Here is a 24,283-nt window from a genome sequence, read left to right on the forward strand (position 1 = left end):
CTTGTGAAGACCACTTTTTTTGTAATTTTATTTTCAGCAACTCCCTGTTTGATTCTTTGGACTGGGGTATATGTACCAGTGAAGGAAATTTATGAGGTGATTAACAGTCTGATGTACGTAATACTCATGCCTGCCTAAGAATGGACATATCTGCCATTCATCAGTCTTAATAACTTTCCCCTTGTCACGTGCTTCTTAATCAGTGACATCAGAATCTCTGTTGATCTGTTTGCTGTGAGCATGTTTTTGATGTAGATGGTAATCTTTCTGAGACGCATCACTGTAGACAAGCATCTGTTTCTGACAACTTCCTTAATTGAATGATAATTATTCCATGTATTCGCTGTTAAAAAATTCAGTAAAGATATCATGGAAATCAGGTAATATTATAGTGAATAAGTGAGGAGTAACTTACACATACAAAGATAAACAATGAATGTGATGCTACAACATGCAAAATTATGAACAGCAATGTAAGGAACCAAAAATAATGTAAGATGAGTGGTTGTTACCTCTGAACATGTGAATCCATTGGGTTACCAGGTTTGAACTCTTTTGGAGGTGTTTAAGTAGCATCTAGCCTTAGCATGGTTTATGCTTCACGCATGCGCAGTAGGCATATTTTCAGTATGGTAACCTTCGTCTCTTGGCCAAAGAACATCAGGCTTTGCGATGAATTCAGACTTCAGCAATGCGTAAGTGAAGTGCTGCAGAATGTGTGAAATTTGTTCACTTTGTCTCCAATTATGCAAGCAATTATTTACTGGGGACTTAAAAAAGCATGTGGTGTGAGCTTTGTGCCCAATATGTGAGAATTTATTTACTGGGGCCTTGAAAAAGCATATGGGGAAATAGATGTTATTCTCTTTTGACTCCTATTGGTCTTTATTAACTTCCTGAATTAATGCTGTAGGTTTTTGTAACGTGCAATATTCAATTAACTTAACAGTATTTTACATTTATTTCCAAATGTATTTTTGTTTGACATTCATCTTATATTTACTGTTATCATAAAATTTCTTTTCAAATTCATGCTTTTCACGAAGGCATGTCTCATCCTAGGCGAATAATTCTTGAGAGCTTAACATTATCAATTAATTTAACCTCATTTTACAAATTTATTTTTTATTTCATTTTTACAGTTATCATAAAAGTTCATCGCAGGCAATGTAAAAGTAGCAAAATTTGTTCAACCCGCGATTTCCACGGGTTGAAATTTTGCCGTCTATTTAACTGTGCAACCCGCTCTTTCCCTGTTCAAGGTTTCCTTTCGGCTTTTCCGTGATGTTTAATTGTTTATTTAGATTTGAGATAACAGATGGCGTTAATTGTCAACAATTCTGCCAAATATACAAGAATGCGTAATGTAACATTTTGCACACGCTTTTCAGAGCTCAAAGATGTCTGGCAGGAAGGGTTTCGCAAGTGATATAACCTATATTACTGATGATATTTCTGACACTGATAGTAGTTCTGATTCTAATTTCAATTATATTGAAGATAGTTATAGCAAAACTGATGAGAATTTCTCGGATTCCTCTACAGATAGTGATGAATCTGAAATTTCAGCTTTTATTGAAAATGTTCAGCAGTGGTGCAAAATATTACATTTTGCAAATATTTTCATTAGTATATATATATGTTTTACCTTTGTATTTTATAAAATAAAGCATAATTTAACCAATACAGTCAAAAGTCTTTAATCCGGACGTCCGTAATCCGGACCTCAAAGCTACAAACTTTCTGTGCATCTTTACGCATGCGCATATGTGTCTATGCATGCGCATAAAAGTTTACGCATGTGCGTGTAATGTATAATGGACGGTATAAGCTAAGCTAAAAGTATCTAATTATCTATTTCAGTTAACGTTGCAGATTGCATTGTTCTTTAATCTTCTAATTGGATCCGGCTTATTATTTTTTTGCAGACTGTTAGAGCAATTTTATAAAAGTAAGCTTGATCTTTCTAATATGTCAAAAAGAATTTCCGATTCTGAAGCTACCAAAGGATCTGCAAATGCATGTTCCGATGTCCATCAAACAAAAAATGGAATTGCTGCAAAAAATGGATAAAGGCATATCCTTTGATTCTCTAATCATTCCGAAATATGTTCATCAATTTCACATTGCTCTGTGGTCGGGGGGGGGGGGGGCGACGCGGCACGCAATGAACTGGACGTTGATCTGTCAGCACTATCCTTATCTTCAGGGCAGATGTTTTTATGGTTGATCTTTACAATATGGTAACTGGTAGTTTGGCGACATTTTGGAGGCGATAAAGGTTACTACCTGGCACTTTGGTAATAATGTGAGCAGTACTCAGTTCCGATTACGCATTATTTTGTGTGAGGGAAATGAGAGATCATGGGATATGTCATGTGATATTAATGGACGAATTACGGTTCTTTAATCGGAAAAGGGGGGAATCGGGAAAAAATCTGCAAATTTTGTATTTGGCTTTATTCTGTGTTGTGTGAAACAGTGTTCGTGAATTTTTGGATCCCATGGCCGTAACTAAAGTGAATTCGAAATGGGTATTTATGTATGTATTAATTTAATGTATGTGCTCATTTATATTTTAAGTAGTGTTTTTGAATTTAATTATATTTTAATTAAATGATAGTTATTTTGTGAATTTTATGTTTGTAGGAATTTGGTATACGATTTAGTTGAAGTAAACGTGCATGGAAATAATTTAAATATCTGACAATAAGTATTTGTAATGGTTGCGGTATGAATTCGTTGGTGACATGCATAATGTAATAGATGATTTAGAGTTAAAAGTTTTTGGATATTTTATTTATTTTATATGTGGAAATGTTCATTACTTTTTCGCGATCAGGTAATTTCATATATGTTCTTTTTACCGGGTTTAAAGATTGAGAAAATTGTCATGTATTTCTAATTTATGAGAAAAAAGCAGTGTACATGGATATAGTGAAGGGTGTGCGCAATGTCATTTTTGTGCAATTCTGGGATGTTTTTTTAAGTAAAAATAAGTCGGCGTGTACATGGTTTAGTGATATTTTAATTAAATGATAGTTATTTTGTGAATTTTATGTTTGTAGGAATTTGGTATACGTTTAAATTGAAGTAAACGTGCATGGAAATAATTTAAATATTTGATACTAAGTATTTGTAATGCTTGCGGTATGAATTCGTTGGTGACGTGCATAATGTAATAGATGATTTAGAGGTAAAAGTTTTTGGATATTTTATTTATTTTATATGTGGAAATGTTGATATTTGGAAAGGGTAAATACTTTTTCGCGATCAGGTAATTTCATATATGTTCTTTTTACCGGGTTTAAAGATTGAGAAAATTGTCATGTATTTTCGTGAAATTTTTCTAATTTATGAGATAAAAGCAGCGTACATGGATATAGTGAAGAGTGTGCGCAATGCCATTTTTGTGCAATTCTGGGATGTTTTTATAAGTAAAAATAAGTTGGCGTGTACATGGTTTATGTGTATGTGTTATTTTGAAAAACGCGTAAGGAGTATGGTATTGTGCACTTTTCCCCAATTTTGCAGTGAATATTTGTCATGATTAAGCAGTTTTGTTAGATAAAATTTCTAGCATAAGTGTAATTCGGCTAGTAGATTGTTGGAAGAAGTGTTCAGTAGATAAAAAGAAAAGAAACATGTCTTTACTTCGTGAAGACAAAATGGCGGCGGGAAAAAAAAATAAAGGGTTGCTGTAGGAGAGTTGGTCACCAAATTTTAGCCAAAAAAACTTTAAGTTACCATAATGTAAAGATCAACCGTTTTTATTTTATTCTTCTTATAATTCGTTACTAAATGTAGTGCTTCATCTCGATGTACTCCGATATGATTTAAATCAATTTCCTCGTCATTATAAATATCACAAATACACATCAAATAGTTTTCTGGTTGCAATTTTCTAATTTTGACTATGCGTAATGTATGCTTTACGCATGTGCGCGTGGGAAGAAATGTCATAAAGAGCAATTATGATCTAAAGGGTATCAAAATTCACAAAAAAAGAGCTTTATATTTATTAGTTTACTTTATTAAACATTACTGTTTCATATTTTTAATTTTATAATTTCTGCATGCCATCCTACCAGATTTAAACTGATGATCTATAATCTGGAAAAACCGATGATCCCGATGAGTCCGGATTAAAGACTTTTGACTGTATTAATTTTCAAAATTTTCCTTTTATATCATTATTCTTCAGTTTCAGTATTCTGACAACCTTTTTCTATGATCTAATTCTATATTGGAAAAAAAAAAAAAGAAAATTCTTTTACAAAATTTTTTGGTTAATCTTTGGATTATGGTAACTTGGCAATTTTTTCGTGAAAATTTGGCGACCAACCCTGCTACAGCAACCTGCTAGTTTTTGTTTGGACGCCATTTTGTTTTCACGAAGTAAAGGCATGTTTCTCCCCCCCTCAACATTTTTTCCCAGCAATCTGCTAGCTGAATTACGGGTTGATCTTTACATTATGGTAACTTGGCGATTTTTTTGCGAAAATTTGGCAACCAACTCTCCTACAGCAACCCTCTATTTTTTTCCCCGCCGCCATTTTGTCTTCACGAAGTAAAGACATGTTTCTTTTCTTCTTATCTACTGAACACTTCTTCCAACAATCTACTAGCCGAATTACACTTATGCTAGAAATTTTATCAAACAAAACTGCTTAATCATGACAAATATTCACTGCAAAATTGGGAAAAAGTGCACAATACCATACTCCTTACGCGTTTTTCAAAATAACACATACACATAAACCATGTACATGCCGACTTATTTTTACTTAAAAAAACATCCCAGAATTGCACAAAAATGGCATTGCGCACACTCTTCACTATATCCATGTACACTGCTTTTTTCTCATAAATTACAAAAATTTCACGGAAATACATGACAATTTTCTCAATCTTTAAACCCGGTAAAAAGAACATATATGAAATTACCTGATCGCGAAAAAGTATTTACCCTTTACAAATATGAACATTTCCACATATAAAATAAATAAAATATCCAAAAACTTTTACCTGTAAATCATCTATTACATTATACACGTCACCAACGAATTCATACCGCAAGCATTACAAATACTTAGTATCAAATATTTAAATTATTTCCATGCACGTTTACTTCAATTTAAACGTATACCAAATTCCTACAAACATAAAATTCACAAAATAACTATCATTTAATTAAAATATCACTAAACCATGTACACGCCGACTTATTTTTACTTAAAAAAACATCCCAGAATTGCACAAAAATGACATTGCGCACACCCTTCACTATATCCCTGTACACTGCTTTTTTCTCATAAATTAGAAAAATTTCACGAAAATACATGACAATTTTCTCAATCTTTAAACCCGGTAAAAAGAACATATATGAAATTACCTGATCGCGGAAAAGTATTTACCCTTTACAAATATGAACATTTCCACATATAAAATAAATAAAATATCCAAAAACTTTTACCTCTAAATCATCTATTACATTATACACGTCACCAAACAAATACTTAGTCTCAAATATTTAAATTATTTCCATGCACGTTTATTTCAACTTAAACGTATACCAAATACGTACAAACATAAAATTCACAAAATAACTATCATTTCATTAAAATATAATTAAATTCAAAACCACTAGTTAAAATATAAATGAGCACATACATTAAATTAATAAAAATTACCTTACAATCCTAATTACTTTAAACTAAATCATTGCTAATAACAATTTTCCCAATAATACCAAATTCCTTTCCACCTTATATTTAGAACAATGCATAAAAATAATATCCTCAAATAATTAAAAATACTAACTTACCTAATCTTCTTCAGAATCTTGATTACGTGGCGGATACACTTTTCTAATTCATTCAATAAAATTATTGAAAGATTTTTTCTGCGAATTTTTCCTCCATACTTCCTCCGCTAAATAAAAAGCAAACTTCTCTTTATCACATTGCCTAAATACCCATTTCGAATTAACTTTAGTTAGGGCCATGGGATCCAAAAATTAAACAACACTGTTTCACACAACACAGTATAAAGCTAAATACAAAATTTCCACATTTTTTCCTGATTTCCCCCCTTTTCCGATTAAAGAACCGTAATTCGTCCATTAATATCACATGACATATCCCATGATCTCTCACTTCCCTCACGCAAAATAATGCGTAATCGGAACTGAGTACTGCTCACATTATTACCAAAGTGCCAGGTAGTAACCTTTATCGCCTCCAAAATGTCGCCAAACTACCAGTTACCATATTGTAAAGATCAACCGAATTACGCTTATGCTAGAACTTTTATGGAACAAAAGTGCTTAATCATGACAAAGATTAGAAGCGAAATTGTGACAAAATGGAGAATCGCCCACTCCTTGCCGCGTTTTTAAGAATAACACATACACGGTGTCATCCATGTACACGTTGACCTATTTTAACTTAAAAAAAATTCCAGAATTGCACAAAAATTGCAGTTTTATTCGGCTTATAATTCCTTACTAAATGTAGTATTTCATCTCGATGTACTCCGTCTTTGACATGACTTAAATCAAATTCCTCATCATTATAAATATCACGAATACACATCAAATAGTTTTCTGGATGCAATTTTCTAATTTCGACTATGCGTAATGTATGCTTTACGCATGCGCACGTTGAAAGAAATGTTTAATAAAGTAAACAAATAAATATTAAGCTTTTTTTGTAAATTTTGATACCCTTTAGATCATAGTTGCTCTTTATTTCATAAATTACGGTTTCATATTTTTAATTTTATAATTTCTGCATGCCATCTTACCAGATTTAAACTGATGATCTATAATCCGGAATCGCTGAAGTCCCGACGAGTCCGGATTAAAGACTTTTTTTCTGTATACGATATGCTGTTATGATGATAAAGTGATTAAGTTTAAGAAAGTATAAACACTTTAATTGAATGAAAAATGGCATGGTGATAAGCCAAATTTAGAATACTTGAGAGTGTTTGGATGTCGTGCATTTGCTCACACTCCAAAACAAAAAACGTAAAAAGTGGGATATAAAAGCAAAGGAATTAATGTTTGTCGCGATAGAAAAGGCTATCAATTAATAGATCCCAAGACTTGAAATAATAAATGCATAAGATGTACAATTTTTGGAAAAGGGAGTGTACTACAAAAAGGCAAGTAATATGCCAAAATTAAATGATGAATCGGTTGATCTTTACAATATGGTAACTGGTAGTTTGGCGACATTTTGGAGGCGATAAAGGTTACTACCTGGCACTTTGGTAATAATGTGAGCAGTACTCAGTTCCGATTACGCATTATTTTGTGTGAGGGAAGTGAGAGATCATGGGATATGTCATGTGATATTATTGGACGAATTACGGTTCTTTAATCGGAAAAGGGGGGAAATCGGGAAAAAATCTGGAAATTTTGTATTTGGCTTTATTCTGTGTTGTGTGAAACAGTGTTCGTGAATTTTTGGATCCCATGGCCGTAACTAAAGTGAATTCGAAATGGGTATTTATGTATGTATTAATTTAATGTATGTGCTCATTTATATTTTAAGTAGTGTTTTTGAATTTAATTATATTTTAATTAAATGATAGTTATTTTGTGAATTTTATGTTTGTAGGAATTTGGTATACGTTTTAGTTGAAGTTAAACGTGCATGGAAATAATTTAAATATTTGATACTAAATATTTGTAATGCTTGCGGTATGAATTCGTTGGTGACGTGTATAATGTAATAGATGATTTAGAGATAAAAGTTTTTGGATATTTTATTTATTTTATATGTGGAAATGTTCATATTTGGAAAGGGTAAATACTTTTTCGCGATCAGGTAATTTCATATATGTTCTTTTTACCGGGTTTAAAGATTGAGAAAATTGTCATGTATTTTCGTGAAATTTTTCTAATTTATGAGAAAAAAGCAGTGTACATGGATATAGTGAAGAGTGTGCGCAATGCCATTTTTGTGCAATTCTGGGATGTTTTTTTAAGTAAAAATAAGTCAACGTGTACATGGTTTAGTGATATTTTAATTAAATGATAGTTATTTTGTGAATTTTATGTTTGTAGGAATTTGGTACACGTTTAAGTTGAAGTAAACGTGCATGGAAATAATTTAAATATTTGATACTAAGTATTTGTAATGCTTGCGGTATGAATTCGTTGGTGACGTGTATAATGTAATAGATGATTTAGAGATAAATTTTTTGGATATTTTATTTATTTTATATGTGGAAATGTTGATATTTGGAAAGGGTAAATACTTTTTCGCGATCAGGTAATTTCATATATGTTCTTTTTACCGGGTTTAAAGATTGAGAAAATTGTCATGTATTTTCATGAAATTTTTCTAATTTATGAGAAAAAAGCAGTGTACATGGATATAGTGAAGAGTGTGTGCAATGCCATTTTTGTGCAATTCTGGGATGTTAAGTAAAAATAAGTCGGCGTGTACATGGTTTATGTGTATGTGTTATTTTGAAAAACGCGTAAGGAGTATGGTATTGGGCACTTTTCCCCAATTTTGCAGTGAATATTTGTCATGATTAAGCAGTTTTGTTAGATAAAATTTCTAGCATAAGTGTAATTCGGCTAGTAGATTGTTGGAAGAAGTGTTCAGTAGATAAAAAGAAAAGAAACATGTCTTTACTTCGTGAAGACAAAATGGCGGCGGGAAAAAAAAATAGAGGGTTGCTGTAGGAGAGTTGGTCACCAAATTTTCGCCAAAAAAACGCCAAGTTACCATAATGTAAAGATCAACCGATGAATCCTCATTCAGTGGGAGCGTGATTATGACATTTTCAGATACTGAGAACGCAATAGCTGATGATCAGAATAGTGAATTGGAAGGGATGGTTAATGATAGTTCTCAGTCTGATCATTTTGAGTTAACTAATGCGAGTATTAAATCTGATTACGATGAACATAGTACTGCTCAAAATGATAGCCACAATAACAGTAGTATAATTGATGAGCTACCTATGTTGACCAGAAACAGAAAACTTACATTCCCGAAAATTTATCAAGACTTTGACACACACAGGATGCCAGAAGTGCGAATGCCAAATTTAAATCGTATGTGCTTTGTTAAAGCTTTAGCAGTGGCAACAAATGATGTGTATTCTGTACCGAAAACCATTGATGAAGCATTAAAGGGTAATGATGCAAACCATTGGAAGGATTCTATGTGTGAGACTATATTAGGTCATATTAAAAACAAAACATGGGAAGGAACTACTCTGATATGCGCCCTCAAGTCGCCAAATTTCTCGCCAAATATTTTTGGCGAGAAACTTCACGCTGCCATATTACTATCTAAATTTTTTGTTTACATCTTGAACTTTTAGCCTAAAATGTCTCCCAAAACGCGGTTTTCGCACATGCAAAAACTACGTTTTGAACACACAATTTAGCTAAAAATCCGAAACAAAAACAAAAAATTTAGATAGCAAAAACGTAAAGTTTCTAACCAAAAATATTTGACAAGAATCCATGTACACAGTAACATGTTTTAACTTAGCACAAGGTAGGCAACGAACGAATCTACAAACTACGCAGACCTCGCTTTAATAAATTAACATAACAACAATAAATTTCAAAGAATACCATGTACACAGCATCCTGTTTAAACTTAAAAAAAATTCTACGAATTGCACAATTTAGGCAAGGAAGGAATCTACGATCTTCGCACTCCTCGCTTTAATAAAATAACATAACAACAATATATTTCAAATAATACCATGTACACAGCGTTCTGTTTCAATTTTAAAAAACATCTACAAATTGTACAGTCTAGACACTAAACAACAAAATAAACTAAAATAAATTTCAAACAATTTAAAAAAACAACAATAACGAGAGAAATTCATACTACAGAACCAATGAACATAAATAACATTCTACAAAATAAGAACAAGGATAAAATAAAATGCACTTACCATGAATTAATGCATTTTCGAATAGCAGAAATATAAATTTCATACCGCCACGTAATCACTATCGTATTTACATGACAGCCAGACACACTATCCAGAAAATTTATACTATGGTTCACAAATAAATAAAATCACAAATCCCTACTTCTATCATGCACTGCCATTAAAAATAATCTCCCAGACCCTCTTTCCGCACTTCTAAATACCAACTACCCCTCAACAGGATAGCCACAATCATATTTCCTTTTTCCGAACTTCAATTCAACAACTACCATTTTATCTTTCCCTCCCATCTTCTCAGACACAGAGGCGAACCAACGAGCTCCAACGAAAGATTTTTCAACGCCGACAGGGTTGCCATAGAACACGCAATCGCGCCAAAAACCAGCGCAGAACACATATCGCCACATTTGGTGAAATTAGGGCGTATATTAGAGTTGTACCCATGGGAAATAACAGATAAACCTTATGATAAGAACATTGTAGATTGTAAATGGGTTTTCAAAATTAAATGTAATTCAGTAGGCAAGATTGAAAGATATAAGACATGTTTAGTTACTAAGGGCTACCAGATACTTGATGAATACTTCAGTCATACTTTTTTCTCACCTGCAGGCAGCGGGGCAAATGCACCCACTGATTTAAATGAAACATCAAATGCGAAAGGCCATAGGCTCAAATTAATTTACAGGATAAAACTCGTTAGTACCTGCATGTGAAACGATGATTCTGATTCAATGTATTATTGCCAAAAATTTTGTTGATTGTTTTTGTGTTGAGGTGATCTTAGAAAGGGCAGCATGATGGTGAATTCTAGTTTGCATAATAGATTTATTCTGTCAAGGCTTTTTGAAGTTTGCTAAAAATATTCTGACGTAAAAGTGTGCATCAGTTTATTAATACTCTTTTTATTAATAAAATTGTGAAGTTACAAAGATAAGAAGTAAAAACTTGAGCAAAAATGAATAAAAATTTACTTTATATCCAGTTCTCTAAATTCGCTAAGTAAATCATATTCTATGAGACAGAAAATATAAAATACAAGAAAAGTTATATAAAACTTTATGTATATGTTTTGTACAGTAATTCCAAAAGCACTCGCCAGTTATTGACTCAATTATTATTATTATTGACTTATTATTATTATTATTGACCCATTGAAGTCTGCCAACCCATTGAAATTGACCCTTGTAATATATTCAGCAGATTTTGTTCATATGTTTTGTTCTATTCTAAGATTAATTATATAAGATCTACAAAGTTATGGGGGAGAAAAAGGGCATGTACAGATGGATACATTGAACAGTTACTTTCAAAATTAATGTGAACGATTGCAGTACCATCCAAGCTAAAAAGAACAGGGAATAAATATATTAATATAAACAATATGGAAATGTGATAGACCATTCAAAGTGCCTGTTAACCTAAAGAGTCTAAAGGCATCTTATGGGATGGCGAACAAATAGCATCATTTGATGTGCTTTGGTGTACAAATCACCTTGAGTTAATGATGAGTTTTTTTTTTTTTTTTTCCGAAGAAAGTAGTTTTCCTAATGGAATAAGAAACGGATGTATAATAACTCGTTTGGCATACGAAGGACATAAAGAGCGAAACTAGACAATTTAGTGGCTGTGGTACATATTGGATGATCACTCTTGGGTTAGAATGTGGTCATCTTGCAGAATGCTATTATAGTTATCAGTAATACACATACATGTGGTATTTACTTTCGAAAAACGTGGTAGAGCACGTTCAAAGCATAAATTACTGCTTTATTTTACTAATATTAAAATTAAACTAATATTGAAATTAATTTACTAATATTGAAATAAAAGATAAAAAGTAAGCATTAAAAGTTCAGCTGGTAATCTCATGGTGAAAGAAAGTCTGACAGTTATACCGGCATCATATAACAATGGCTAATACTCAGTCCTTAATAAATATTCAAAGGCACATCTTGCCCACATAACACTACTATGGACAAACATCTTGATGGACCTGTGGATCATCTGTCTGCTTCCATTCCATCTCAGATATCCGCTCGTCTGGAACGCGTCTCGTCTCCAGCACTTCCAACGGTTGTCTGTCTCGATTGCTCTGCACTGTGCTAAGTGGTGATGATGTCACCTCGCTTGGTATTCACTAATTCAGCATCAGCCGTCGATGATCTTCACAGGTCCGGCCATCTTGCAGGGCATCGTTCTCAATGTCTGTTAAGTGCTCAATCATCACCATCATTATGAGGTACCTAAAAAGAGAATAAAAAAAAAAAAAAAAAGAGTATCAGGTCCTTATATTTGAGCTGATACAATCATCAATCAATTTGACCATGGCTTCATATGCTCAGCCGGAGTAGATGTCAAATTCGGTCCTTCATGGCATCCTACTTTTTCGACTTCCTATCATTTGATTTAACAGCTATGACTTTATACAGTCCATGAAACTTAGGTCATAGTTTCAAACCAGTCCCATACTGAGTTCTCTGAATGGCTACCAAGTCGCCAGTCTTGTACAGTTTCGGTTTCTTCTGTCTTTTGTTAAACTGTTTACGATTCTCCTCTTGTAACTTCAAAATGTTGTTTTTCGCATCTTCCCTCATTTCATCACGTTCTTGCATCAACTATTTAGATATTCTTCATTTAATATCTCACTAATTCTTAGATTTTCCTTCTTCTTTATTGTCGTGCCTATGAGAAGCTCAAATGGTGAATATTTTGTACTTCTTGTATTTGTACTGTTGATTATTCTCTGGACATCTGGAACATATTTAAACCATTTCATTGAATTCTCATGTGATAATTTCGACAAACCAGGAATTAAAGTTGTATGCATTCGCTCAATCTGTCTGTTACCTCTTGGAATACCAGTAGTAATTTTAACATGTTCTATGCCTTCTTCTGTACAATAAGCTGTTGTCCGGGGCCCACGGTCAAGCAAGCAGATTTCAGGGCACTGCAGGCCTAGGCCCATTAGGGCTATTTGCGCCACTGAATTAAGGGTTTTTTTTTATTATTTATTTTTTTTTATGATTATGACATGCAAGCTGTATTTTTCTTGGAATAAATGAACAAGCAAACAAACAAATAAAAAAGCAAGAGCTTAAAAATTAGAAACAAATTTTGCAAATGGTTTGCACGATCCCCCCAAAAGGCTCATAAAGCTCATTACTGTTTCTGCACATTCCTTTTTATATGTTTGAAATGTGCATACCCAGAACTCAGGAAATAATCATTCCCAGGTTTTACTCAAAGCAGCTGCTAATCCGGATCCAAAACATCCTTCAAAATTCATTTGTGACACGAGGAGATCATTTTCTTTTATCCAAGTCAGTGATGGTTGTCATCTGAATGCACAGAATACTTTTGAAAAATTACGTTTTCCCAAAAGCCTTTTTTGTAAAGCAGGAAAAAGCAAGACCTGCAATTGTAAATTTTATTGTAAATTGCAATTTTCCCTAAATTCTGTTCCTGGCTGATGAATGTGCATGTTCATAAGTTTTTGTAATTGTTCTTGTATAAAAATAAATTTGAGTCAGTTTTTTGTGGGAAGCCATGTTAGAAAGTCATCCATGCTCATCTTTGCAGATTTCCCAAGTGTGCTTTTCTTGTAATCGAATAATCCAGTCCAAGTCAACTGTTTGTTTTAGAGACAAGATTAAAAATTAGATGGAGGCATTGAGTAAGAATATTAAAGACTGAAAGTTTCATAGCATTATGACAATATTTAAGAAATGAATATTTATGTGAGCTTTCCTTTGTGATTCGTGAGGATTAAGTGAAAATGTTGAATTGCAAAAGCAAATGCTGTAAATTCAGGAAGCAAAATGCTTTATTAATCCTTCAACATAAGATTCAAATTTTGTATTTACAGAATCTGAGAATGTGTCAAAGTGTTATTATGCTGTTTTTCCTTAAAAGAAGAAAGTGCCTTTTTTATGTTATACTCAAAAACCGACATCTGTGATTGGTATTCGCTAATTCGGAAGGGGGGACCAATAATAATAAATTAATTAATTTGCATGATATATGGTTGTACCAAAGAACGTCTATGTAAAGAAGGTAAGGTTCCATAGATGTAATGTGAATCAGTTTGTCTTCTACACCACTAGAAAGAAGAGGGAAATTCCCTAAGGGATTTGGCGATGGAACCTGTTGGTGAGAATTTCCCCCTCTGTGATGTACCGGACCTGGCCAACATTTTCCTCCTCCTCGACATGTATAGGAAATTGAGGAACATGGGTTAAGATGAATAAGAAAATTAGGTGGAGTTTCACTTTCACTGGCTGTTGAACTTGCATTATCCATATCGCAGTTTGATGTCTGATTTTATATCCATCAATATGGAGGAGGAAAAAAATGTAGTCGCACAGCTTTAAACTCTTGATAAATGTGACCGGCGAACCTGTTCGAACTTTGACATTAGCTTCGAGCTTTGTGCTTTTTGGCGACAGATATTTCACGCATGCGCAGCTGTTTCCCTTTTCGTTCGAAGGGAGCCACTCCTGCTGCTGCGAAGTTTTCCATCTTAACAATACATATTCTTTAGTTATGCTATTGCTTTAAAATAACAGATCACCCAAAGTAACTGCAGAGACCATCAGATGACTTTTCATACCTTATGGCTTTCTAGCTACAAGTATTACAACTGAAACAAAAGGTTGATATAAAAACCATTTATTAACACTTCAAGCTGATGGTCACTTAAATGCTGACTTAAAACTTTTTTAAACTTAAATGCTGATGGTCACTTAAATGGTCACTTAAAAAGTGTAACAAAAACATAACTGCAAGTTGTAAGGATTATGTTAATTTTATTAACAGTTAAATTTTAAGTTAAAGTTCTTTTCCTGTTGATTCTTAACTTCAACTTAACTACTAACAAGGGTATCCATATTAGAAGCTTCACATATTTTTTTTTTCTTTTCTTAATGCCCTTAATACAATATTCATAGCAAAGTTTTTTTTATGAAATATAGTATTTACAGGTTTGTCTTGGAAAATGCAGGGCCTTGTGATTAATTGGGTTTTAATGTATTTAGCTACAAATGAATTGAAAATATAGTTTTGTGTCATAATCATTTTGTTTTTTGTATTAATTTTCAGGTTGGATCTAAAAAGTAAAATGTCTTTAAATAATATCTATCTGAAGGAGACGAAACTTACATCTACCAAAAACAAGTTTCTCTTTCATTCAGCTGAAAGACTCCGAGAAGACTTAATAAACTGTGAAAATTTCTTGCTAGACGAGTAAGTTAGCCATCTGTAATGCATTTTTCAATTAAAACATATTTCTAGTTATGTTTTTATTTTATTTATTTTGTCATACCATAATCTTGTAATTATGTCTGATGGTTTAAAATGCACAGATACTAGATTACAAAATTTGTTTGTTGACAAATAGCCTTTTCAGAAGTGGACAGCCCTTCAGCAAATATACACAGTGTGTCTTCAAAGTTTTAGAATTAATTTTTTTAAACTAAATTTCAGCAGACCTGCCAGAGGATAATTTACAGCACTTATTACATGGCTATCTGAAGTTGCTTTTCCTAAAATAACATCTGCTTACGGACAGAAGTTTCTGTGCTATTAATCATTTGCTTTGATCTAGTGGACATCTGTCAGGGACTCGAAAGCTAAGCAGAGTAAAATCTTGTGATAAAGTGAAGAAAATAGAAATGGAGACGTTTGAGTTGTGAAAGGCATATGGATATGAAGCATTAACACAATCCAATGATTTTCTTAATGGGCACAAAGATGTTGATGATGAACATTGGAGTAGTCGCTTTTGCAGTCTTGGCCAGATGTAAAGATTGTGAAAGTTCGGCAGTTGTTGCTGAAAAGTTGCTACCTGTCTTTTTGAGTAATAGCTGATGAGCTTAACAGAAGTAAAGACACTCTACACAAAACTTTCAAGAAAATCTTTAAAAAAAAAAAAAGACTACCGTATTTGACGGCATATAAGACGCACTCTTATTTAGAAGGCCGCACGCAAGGGAAAAAAGTTTCAATAGTCTACAGCCCTCAGACCCTGAAAAGGTCTGATTCCCATGTTTTTCTGCAAATCCTTTGGCCTCATTGATTATCATTTTAGTTGAAACACTTATCCTAGATTTTGTCTTATCTGTCACCCACATTTTTATGGCATTTTTAAGTTCGGGCCAAGATAAAGCTGGGCATCGAGGGTTATATTTTTGTTTTTTAGCAGTTTCAGTTGATCTTCCTGCAGTCGCCAAGTACGTATCATTTTTTCGGTAGGTGGTGGACCGAAATGCCTTGCTGCTGCTCTGTTTCCATGCACTTTGGCATAGTTTAACACTCCTAGTTTATACTGAATTGTATAGCTTAATCTCTTGTTTCCTGTAGTCATATTTTCCAGGGTATTTTTTTAAAACAAATAGTTTTAAGCACTGATACCGACACGTTTATACAGAGTAGCACCGATACCGACACGTGTGTCGGCTGAGTCAAAGAATGTCTATGTAAAGAAAAAAAGGCTCCATAGATGTAATGTGTCCGTCGAACCTGTTCGAACTTCGACATCAGCTTCGAGCTTTGCTGCTGTTTGGCGACAGATATTTCATGCATGTGCAAAATAATTATGGCGGATGTAGAAAAAGTTATGTGTGTCTAGGCCTTTATCTGGGCTAAAAATAGCTTTCAGTATTAAAAGTTAACCAGTGTCCTTCACGTATAAGACACAGGTAACTTTTTTGAGACCAAATCTAAGAAAAAAAGTGCGTTTTATTATGTCGTCAAATACGGTAATTTATTCTTCATTTGTCTGTCATGCATTGACGTCAGAAGAGAAGATTGAATTAACTTATTTTGTAATTTGAATCAAACAAAAGACTTTAATCCTGGTTTTTTTTCCAAGCGCCTTGTGACTAGAGATAAAATTTGGTACTTTGTGTATGATCATGAGAAAAACTGCAGTCATTTGCTTGGGTTGAAGAAGATTCATGATAGCCACAGCAATGTATTTGATTTCATAAATCTCTAGTAGAGGCCAACGTTTTGACCTTTTTTAATTGAAAAGGGATAATTCAGAAATAATTTATTCTTGAGGGACAGATGATGAACCCCATATTATATAAAGACGTTATGGACAGGCTTCTGATAAAAATTCGTGTTAGGCTGGAAAATGCTTCATCAAATAACTGATTTCTGCTGCACAGAAATGCAGCATCGCGCATTTCCATTCTCATCATTCAGGTTCTAGGAAAGAAAAGTGTCACAGTTTTCAACTACTTTTTTCTTCTTTAAAGTCTAATCTCAAAGATTATTATTTTAAAAACATTGATGAGCTTCAGAAAACTGTAACCAGAGACTGGTATTTCAAAAGATGAGTTCTACAAAGGAATGAAGTAGCTGTGTGAACATGCCAAGAATTGTACTGATTTACAAAGATTGTATTTTAAAGGCTAAAAACTAAGAATGTTGTTTTCTTCAATTTCCGATTTTATGCAAACGTAGTCCTAAATGTTGCTGATGCAGTGGCTTCCCTCTTCTAAGGGTGAGCACTAGCATGGTGAACTGGATATAACATGGCCTGGTTAGCTACGAGTGACGTCACGGAAGGCGTCTGAGTCTTCCACGACTTTACTTCGGCTTAATATGCGCGTTTCGTTAAATGCTTAGATTCTTTTGTTTTAAATAATGCATAGTAATTAAATTTTCAGAGATTTATGGATAAACGTATATAAAAGGTCGTTTATACATTTATAGTTAAGATTGATAGCTTCAGAGGTATTACTTTAAGAAATATTCATGAAATTTTCTAGCCAGTGTTTTACGATATTGTGTACAATTATTTTTATTCTGCGCAGTAATGACATTTTAAGATTTGCTGAAAAACAGTTTTAAAATAAATAAAGATTGCTATTTATTAACATAAATAAATCTTTACAGTTTGATTGTTCTTACTTCCACTAAATACTAAAATGAAATTCTTTAATAACTACTCTTAAAAATATATTTACAAAATTTACTGTTGATTTCACTGATCCCAAATTTCGCAGGTTTATTTTTGCAGATATGAAGGAAAGGAATGAAAGGATTCCAAAGTATAAATAATTAACTGACAAAATATAAACCCTATTTAACCAATTAAAAGACATAAAAACGATTTTTTATTACCTTATCAAACACTATAATTATTAATAATTATTGTTGTTTTTAATTTTAAGAATAACTTGAATGAAGGATCAGTAATATATCCAATGGTTTAAAACTATAAATACTTCAGAGCTTTTAAAAAGTATGCAAATTTATTTTTTATTCCTTTCAGTAATTATCTAACAAAAAGAAATGGAGATAAAAAGGTCGCAAAAAAATTAAAATTTCCTTGAATCCTCTTGGGATTTGCCAACATAAATTAAATAAAGCGTTATTTTGTGCTGCATTACAGCAAGCGAATTATTACTAATGTAATGATATCCTTATAATCTGATAATAAAGAAGAAATCATAAAAGACTGAACAGATAATGCTTCAATACGTTCAAGATTCTTAGGAAAGTCAATTATTATTATTATTATTTTACCTTTCTATGTCACATTTTTCACTCGAACCTCATCAATATATAAATTCACGAATTGCTAATGCCCCAGTAAATTTTTAACTTTACCTTTTACATACTTGTAATTAGCTTCATTGTTCATTGATACATCAAGCTTTAACAAGCCTAGGATTTTTCAGAAGTGGTCAATGCATGGAAAGCAGATTAGTTGACTGTCATAGAAGCAACTTTACTTAATGTATAACAATATGATTCGATTTATTTAGTTTATTATAGCAAAACACACTAGGGTATTTGCGTGAGGTATGCTTTCACAGAGGACTTTCTAAGGCAAACTGGCTCATATACACGGTATACATGGGAAAAATCACGAAAATTCCCTTGCAGCCAGCCCCTTCGCCCGAATTCGAACCCAAGTCGGAACTACCAGTGTTCAGCGATTTTACGCTCTGTGGCTGGTGGGATAATGTATAACGAATAAGCAAAGACTGGTACCTTCTAGCCATTTTACTTTTATTACGCATCTTAATTTGTTCCAAAATAAAATGTTCTATTCCTCAAGTAAGATTCTCAAATAATTTTAATTCAACATATGCTTCCTAGTTATATAGTGGTAAGTCATAGTTCGATTTTAATGTTTTTAATTACTATGCTTTTGACATAGCCATAAATGTGTTCAAATTCAGTCCATAAAGTAAGTTTAGTATTTCCATTTAATATATTTTTACATACTCCCATTTCAACAGCTTCTTGTCCAAGAGACACTGCTGTATTCATATGAAGTGATAGTTAGATAGATTTCCCAACTTTAGGCTGTAGATTAAAACTGAGCAATAAAATATTTCCATCAGCAGATTTTATATCAAATTAAATCTGAATCATCTGAAATGTTTAGCTTATTCCATAATGAAGAAGAAATATCCTCAAAAGGTACAATTTTGTCCTTTTTCAAAAATTGATTAAAAATATGTTTATCCGTATTGGCTCTTTTTTCCTCTTTGTTCATCCTCGGAGATGTCAGATTATCAGATAAGTATTTTGGACAATCAGAAAAAATGCATGGACAAGCATCGTTTATAATTTAGGGTGTCCTTTACAAACTTAAACAACAATGCCTTCATCTTTTGATAAATAATTGTACCGAATGATATCATCTTTTAAAAAATATTTCTCACATGCAATGCTTACTCGGAATTTTTTTTTTTTTTTATCTAGAAATCCCTTTTTAATGTATCTTTTGGAAACTTGAATATTTGTACATATCCACTGGTTTTAACATAATGCAATTTGCAGACTGAAACACAACATCGTGCAGGCATGAAAGTAGACTTAACTCATTTTAGCTCTACAAAGAAGTCGATAGCTATATTTATTAACAAATTCTAAAGAAATAAGTAAACTTAACTACCAGTGTGAACTTAAAAACCAAAACAGCATAACTGCTTTACTTAAATTACTTAACTCAAATTTAGTAATAAAAAATACATGAATAATGAAAAAACACAGTGCAACGTTAATACTAACATAGGTTAAGTACACAAACTAACATAAGAATTCTTCGCTTACAGTGTCCACAGAGAAGCATGAAGGGTAAAATTTCAGATGCCTTTCGTGATGTCAAATCACGTGACTTTGAAGCTGACCAGGCCATCTTTTCACAAAGTTCACGGCACTACCCTATTCAGCATTGGCCATGACCAAGGTCAGAAGTTGTGGCCATTTTATTTGAGGCATGGGATATTCAGTCACTGTTGTCTCGTATGATCATGTGGACAGTTACAACCATGCTTTCTCTGGGATTCAAACGTGGGCCCTTTGATATCGCAAGTAGGCTAACCTAACCATCATACAGTTGGGCGGTTGCGAATGCAGTATGTGTTATAGACCACCTTCTTTCTTAGTGATTGCTCCCTTTTCCTATAACCATTTCAAAGTTGATCTGCAAAGTCATAATTTACAGTTGTTAATCTCTTGGATGGGTGACATACAAATTCATATACACTTTAAAATGTTGATCAATAAGTTAATGCATGACATAGGATCATGATATATATTGCAGAAAGACTTCATCTAAAGGAAAAATATTGAGCTATAGAAAATGTTTATTTTTAATCAATAATTGTGTTTAAAAACTGTTGATCTTGGGTCTTATAGGCTCCAGAATGCTGTAAACTCACATGTAATTTCAGATGCTGTAAAATCTTAACCATAAATGTTCTGCCATTGACCTTATCGATAATGTAAGTGGTAGACTGTCACATATTCATTCACGCAACAAAGTATTTATAGGTGCAAAGATTTATGCATTGAGAACAGAGTAGTGACACAAGAGAAAATCAGTGTGTCATAAAAGCAATTTCTCTCCCAACTAACTTAAAATTCCTGCATGTCACTTTCAAACACTTGCTAGCTAGGGAATTGCATTTTGGCCAATGATAATATACTGATTGACATTGGCCATGGCCATACTCTCTGCTACCTTGAGTGGGGGTTTATGTAGGGGTCAGCATTTTTCTATCTGACATAAACCATAAGTAAAACACCCAAGACATTTGTTTAGAGTGTGATAATGCTCATCCTGGTTTTCTTTTGCTAATTTAGTAGTAAAGAAGAGAGAAAGAATTGGATTCCGAGGAACTTAAATTGGGTTAACATAGCAAATTGCGCTGTTCCTTGACTTTCCAATTTGATCTAGTTTATTGTTTTTCTAGGCTATTATTGTCGCTAATACTAAAGTATGAATCTTTGATTATGCTGAAAGGAGTTTCTAGTTTTGAAACAGCAGCAGGATCTGTGAAGTGAAAGTGTGTTTCGATATCAGTCAAGCAAAAAAATGGAATTGCTGCAAAAATTGGCATATCCATCTCAAAATTATGTGATGAAAAATCAGCAATAGAATATTGGAAAGTCAACAACCTGAAAAAAGGGGAGAGAAGCAGAAGTAACTTTTTTATATTTTTATTTTGGATTATGACACTCTACTTGCAATGAATAAAAGAAAAAAAAATGTAAGTAACTAAAAGTGATGATTATGATAAAGTGATAATTAAATGGGTGAGACAGCGTGACAGACATGATATGCCTGTGAGTAGTATGCCTGGTAGGTCCAATAGTAATAGTTGAAGCTAATATATTTTATGAGGAAACGGACTTCAGAAAACTGAGTGCATGTATTCAACAGGTTAGTAAACCACATTAAAAATTTGCTGTGGTATAAGGCAGGGGTTCTCAAAGTATGCGCTGCGACGCCTAGGACACCATGAAGAGTAAACAGGTGCGCCGCAAGGTGCTCTTGTTTACTCTTTTACAAATTCAAATCACGTATGTCGCCTAAATTGCTTCGTAGGTTGTAGCATTGAAACCGAGAACACCGCTCTCCTCTGTATATGAACCTAGGGTTGGGTTTGGCAACAGCGAATTCTTTGCTAGCCGACGCGAGAGATTTCCAGAAGCCCGCATTCAATTGTCGCATCGACAGGAGTTCTCGCGAGTGCTCATTGCGAGCACCACATGCTATGTGAACACATTGCATCACCACTGGGAAGTTTTTGCATCGAAGTCGATGAGCTGTGAATTGAATTTGGTATTCGTAGGTATCATAGAAGTAGTAAACTACATAAAAACTGTGTCAAAATATTCTAAGATATATAAATCAACATCAATCACTTTAAAATGTAACTTTTAATATGTACAATATTTACAGATCATTAATCAAACATGATGGCTCAGTTGACAAATAAATCTATATGCTTTCATAATCGAAAATCGAAATCTTTTAAATAGGAACCGAAGTGTTCCAAATCAAATAGTGTGCGAAGAATCAGATATTCATCTATCGAACTGCCGGTGGAGCATCTAAGGAAATTCAGAAAGCACGTCGCGTCGCGTTAACATGCAACGCTAGCGCCATCTATCAATTAATCAAAATAATTTCCACACACTCCCCACCTGAACTCTGTCAAGAGTTCACATTAATCTAACAACAATCAAATTTATATCAATAAGTATTTTAACATATAATTATAAAACAATTGATAAGTATACTAAATGAATAGAAAATATATTCAAATTATAATCACTATACTAAATTCTAAAAATGGTATGTTATCATCAAATATAATTTGACACTACTTAAGTAAATCTAAACTATTCCTAATCTAGTCATATGAAATTAAATTAGCAAAATAAACAATTGCATAAAACATATTCAATCATATTCATATTATTAAACAATAAAAATGTTTTTAAAGTTCCAAAGGATATAATAATTGAACTGGTCGTTTTATTATTGTTCCATCAGCAGTTTTTAGTTCACAAGAACGAACTTTGTTGTTATGACCACAAAAAACGTTTATCACTCTACCACAATTCCACAAAAGTTTGCACTTATTGTTGCCTTCATTTAATACAAGATCATCAACTTTTAGATCATCATAAACGTTAGGATTTTTTAATTGATGAGCTGTCCGAAGATCCATCAAATATTGTTTTTTCCATTTAGTCCACAATTGCCTAACCAATAAGTCTTGGTAAATCTTTCTTTTGGTCAGAGAGGACTTGTTAGAGCCATCTTTTACGATGGAATTAAAGTTGATAGGTAATGTAGAATCTTTGTTTCCAAAAATCAAAAAATTGACTGGCTTCAGTGGCAACGGTTCGTTGTGCTCATTGTATACATATGTCAAAGGACGAGAATTCAAAACAGCTTCCACTTGTGCTAAAACCGTTGACAATTCTTCAAACGTTAGTAAAGCTTTACCGAGAATTTTTCTTAAGCACTCTTTTACTGATTTTACTAATCTCTCGTAGAAGCCTCGCCACCAAGCCCCTCTTTCTATTATAAACTTCCAACTAATTCTTTCATTCGTCAGAAAATCTTGGAATTTCTCATTTGACAATAGTTTAGAGAAATGTTCGAGTTCCTTTTTTCCTTTTTTAAAAGTTTTCGTGTTGTCCGAATAAATTACTCGACAATTGCCTCTCCTAGATGTGAATCTTTTGAATGCCATCAAGAAAGAATCTGTAGAGAGATTCGGTACAAGTTGCAGATGTATGGCTCTAGTGATAGCGCATGTAAGTAATGTTACATAGGCTTTTTGGCTTCCTTCGATGTTTTTTACGTAAATCGGTCCAGCAAAATCGATGCCAGACACGTAGAATGGTGGTGTCTCATTGATTCTATCTTCTGGAAGTTGAGAAGTGGTCTGGTCAGCAGATTTCAATGAATATCTTTTACAAATAAGACACTTGTTTATTATTTTCTTGATAAATTGACGTCCTTTTGGGATCCAAAAGCGACTTCGAATTTCAGCTAAGGTCGTTGCTACTCCTCCATGCATCATTTTAACATGTGTACTTTCTACAATCAAATTCGTTAGCCAGGAGTCTCTTGAAAGAATTGCCGGATGTTTTTCGTCATGTGACAAACTAGAATGTTCTAATCTTCCACCTGCTCTCAGTATCCCGTTCTGGTCTAAAAATGGGTTAAAAAGATATAAGGATGATTTCTTTTTGACTTTATTCGCTTTCTTCAGAGACTCAATTTCTTTGGTATAAAAACGTTCTTGTTCAGATCGAATCCAATAATTTTTGGCATCTTCTATTTCTTCAGTCGTTAATAGACCTGTCAGATAGTTTGTTTTCCTAATTTTACCGATGAATCTCTTTATCCAACCAGTTATTCTCAACAATTTTCTTAAATTATTATATTTTGAGATGTCTATAAGCCTTTCTTCAACTGCTGTGCACACAAATTTGTAAATATCATTAATGTTCTTGCTTTATTCTAATTCTTCTTCAGTGACAGGTTTCTCTTCATTCTGTT

At 33.1% G+C, this 24,283-nt stretch overlaps 1 protein-coding gene across 4 annotated transcripts in view; it reads left to right on the top strand.

Moving 5' to 3' along the window:
- The window catches only part of LOC118199566 (telomerase protein component 1-like), a 507,852-nt gene that overhangs the window by 1,340 nt on the left and 482,229 nt on the right, over positions 1–24,283 (top strand). For all 4 annotated transcript variants that reach the window (XM_085808431.1, XM_085808432.1, XM_085808434.1 and 1 more), the window contains one exon: positions 15,046–15,189. In XM_085808431.1, coding sequence (XP_085664557.1) covers positions 15,046–15,189 — 144 coding nt within the window. The remainder of the gene's footprint in view (positions 1–15,045; positions 15,190–24,283) is intronic.

Source organism: Stegodyphus dumicola, chromosome X1, assembly GCF_044657685.1.
Source record: "Stegodyphus dumicola isolate Sdum_Otavi_A_Nest chromosome X1, ASM4465768v1".
Taxonomy (NCBI): Eukaryota; Metazoa; Arthropoda; class Arachnida; order Araneae; family Eresidae; genus Stegodyphus; species Stegodyphus dumicola.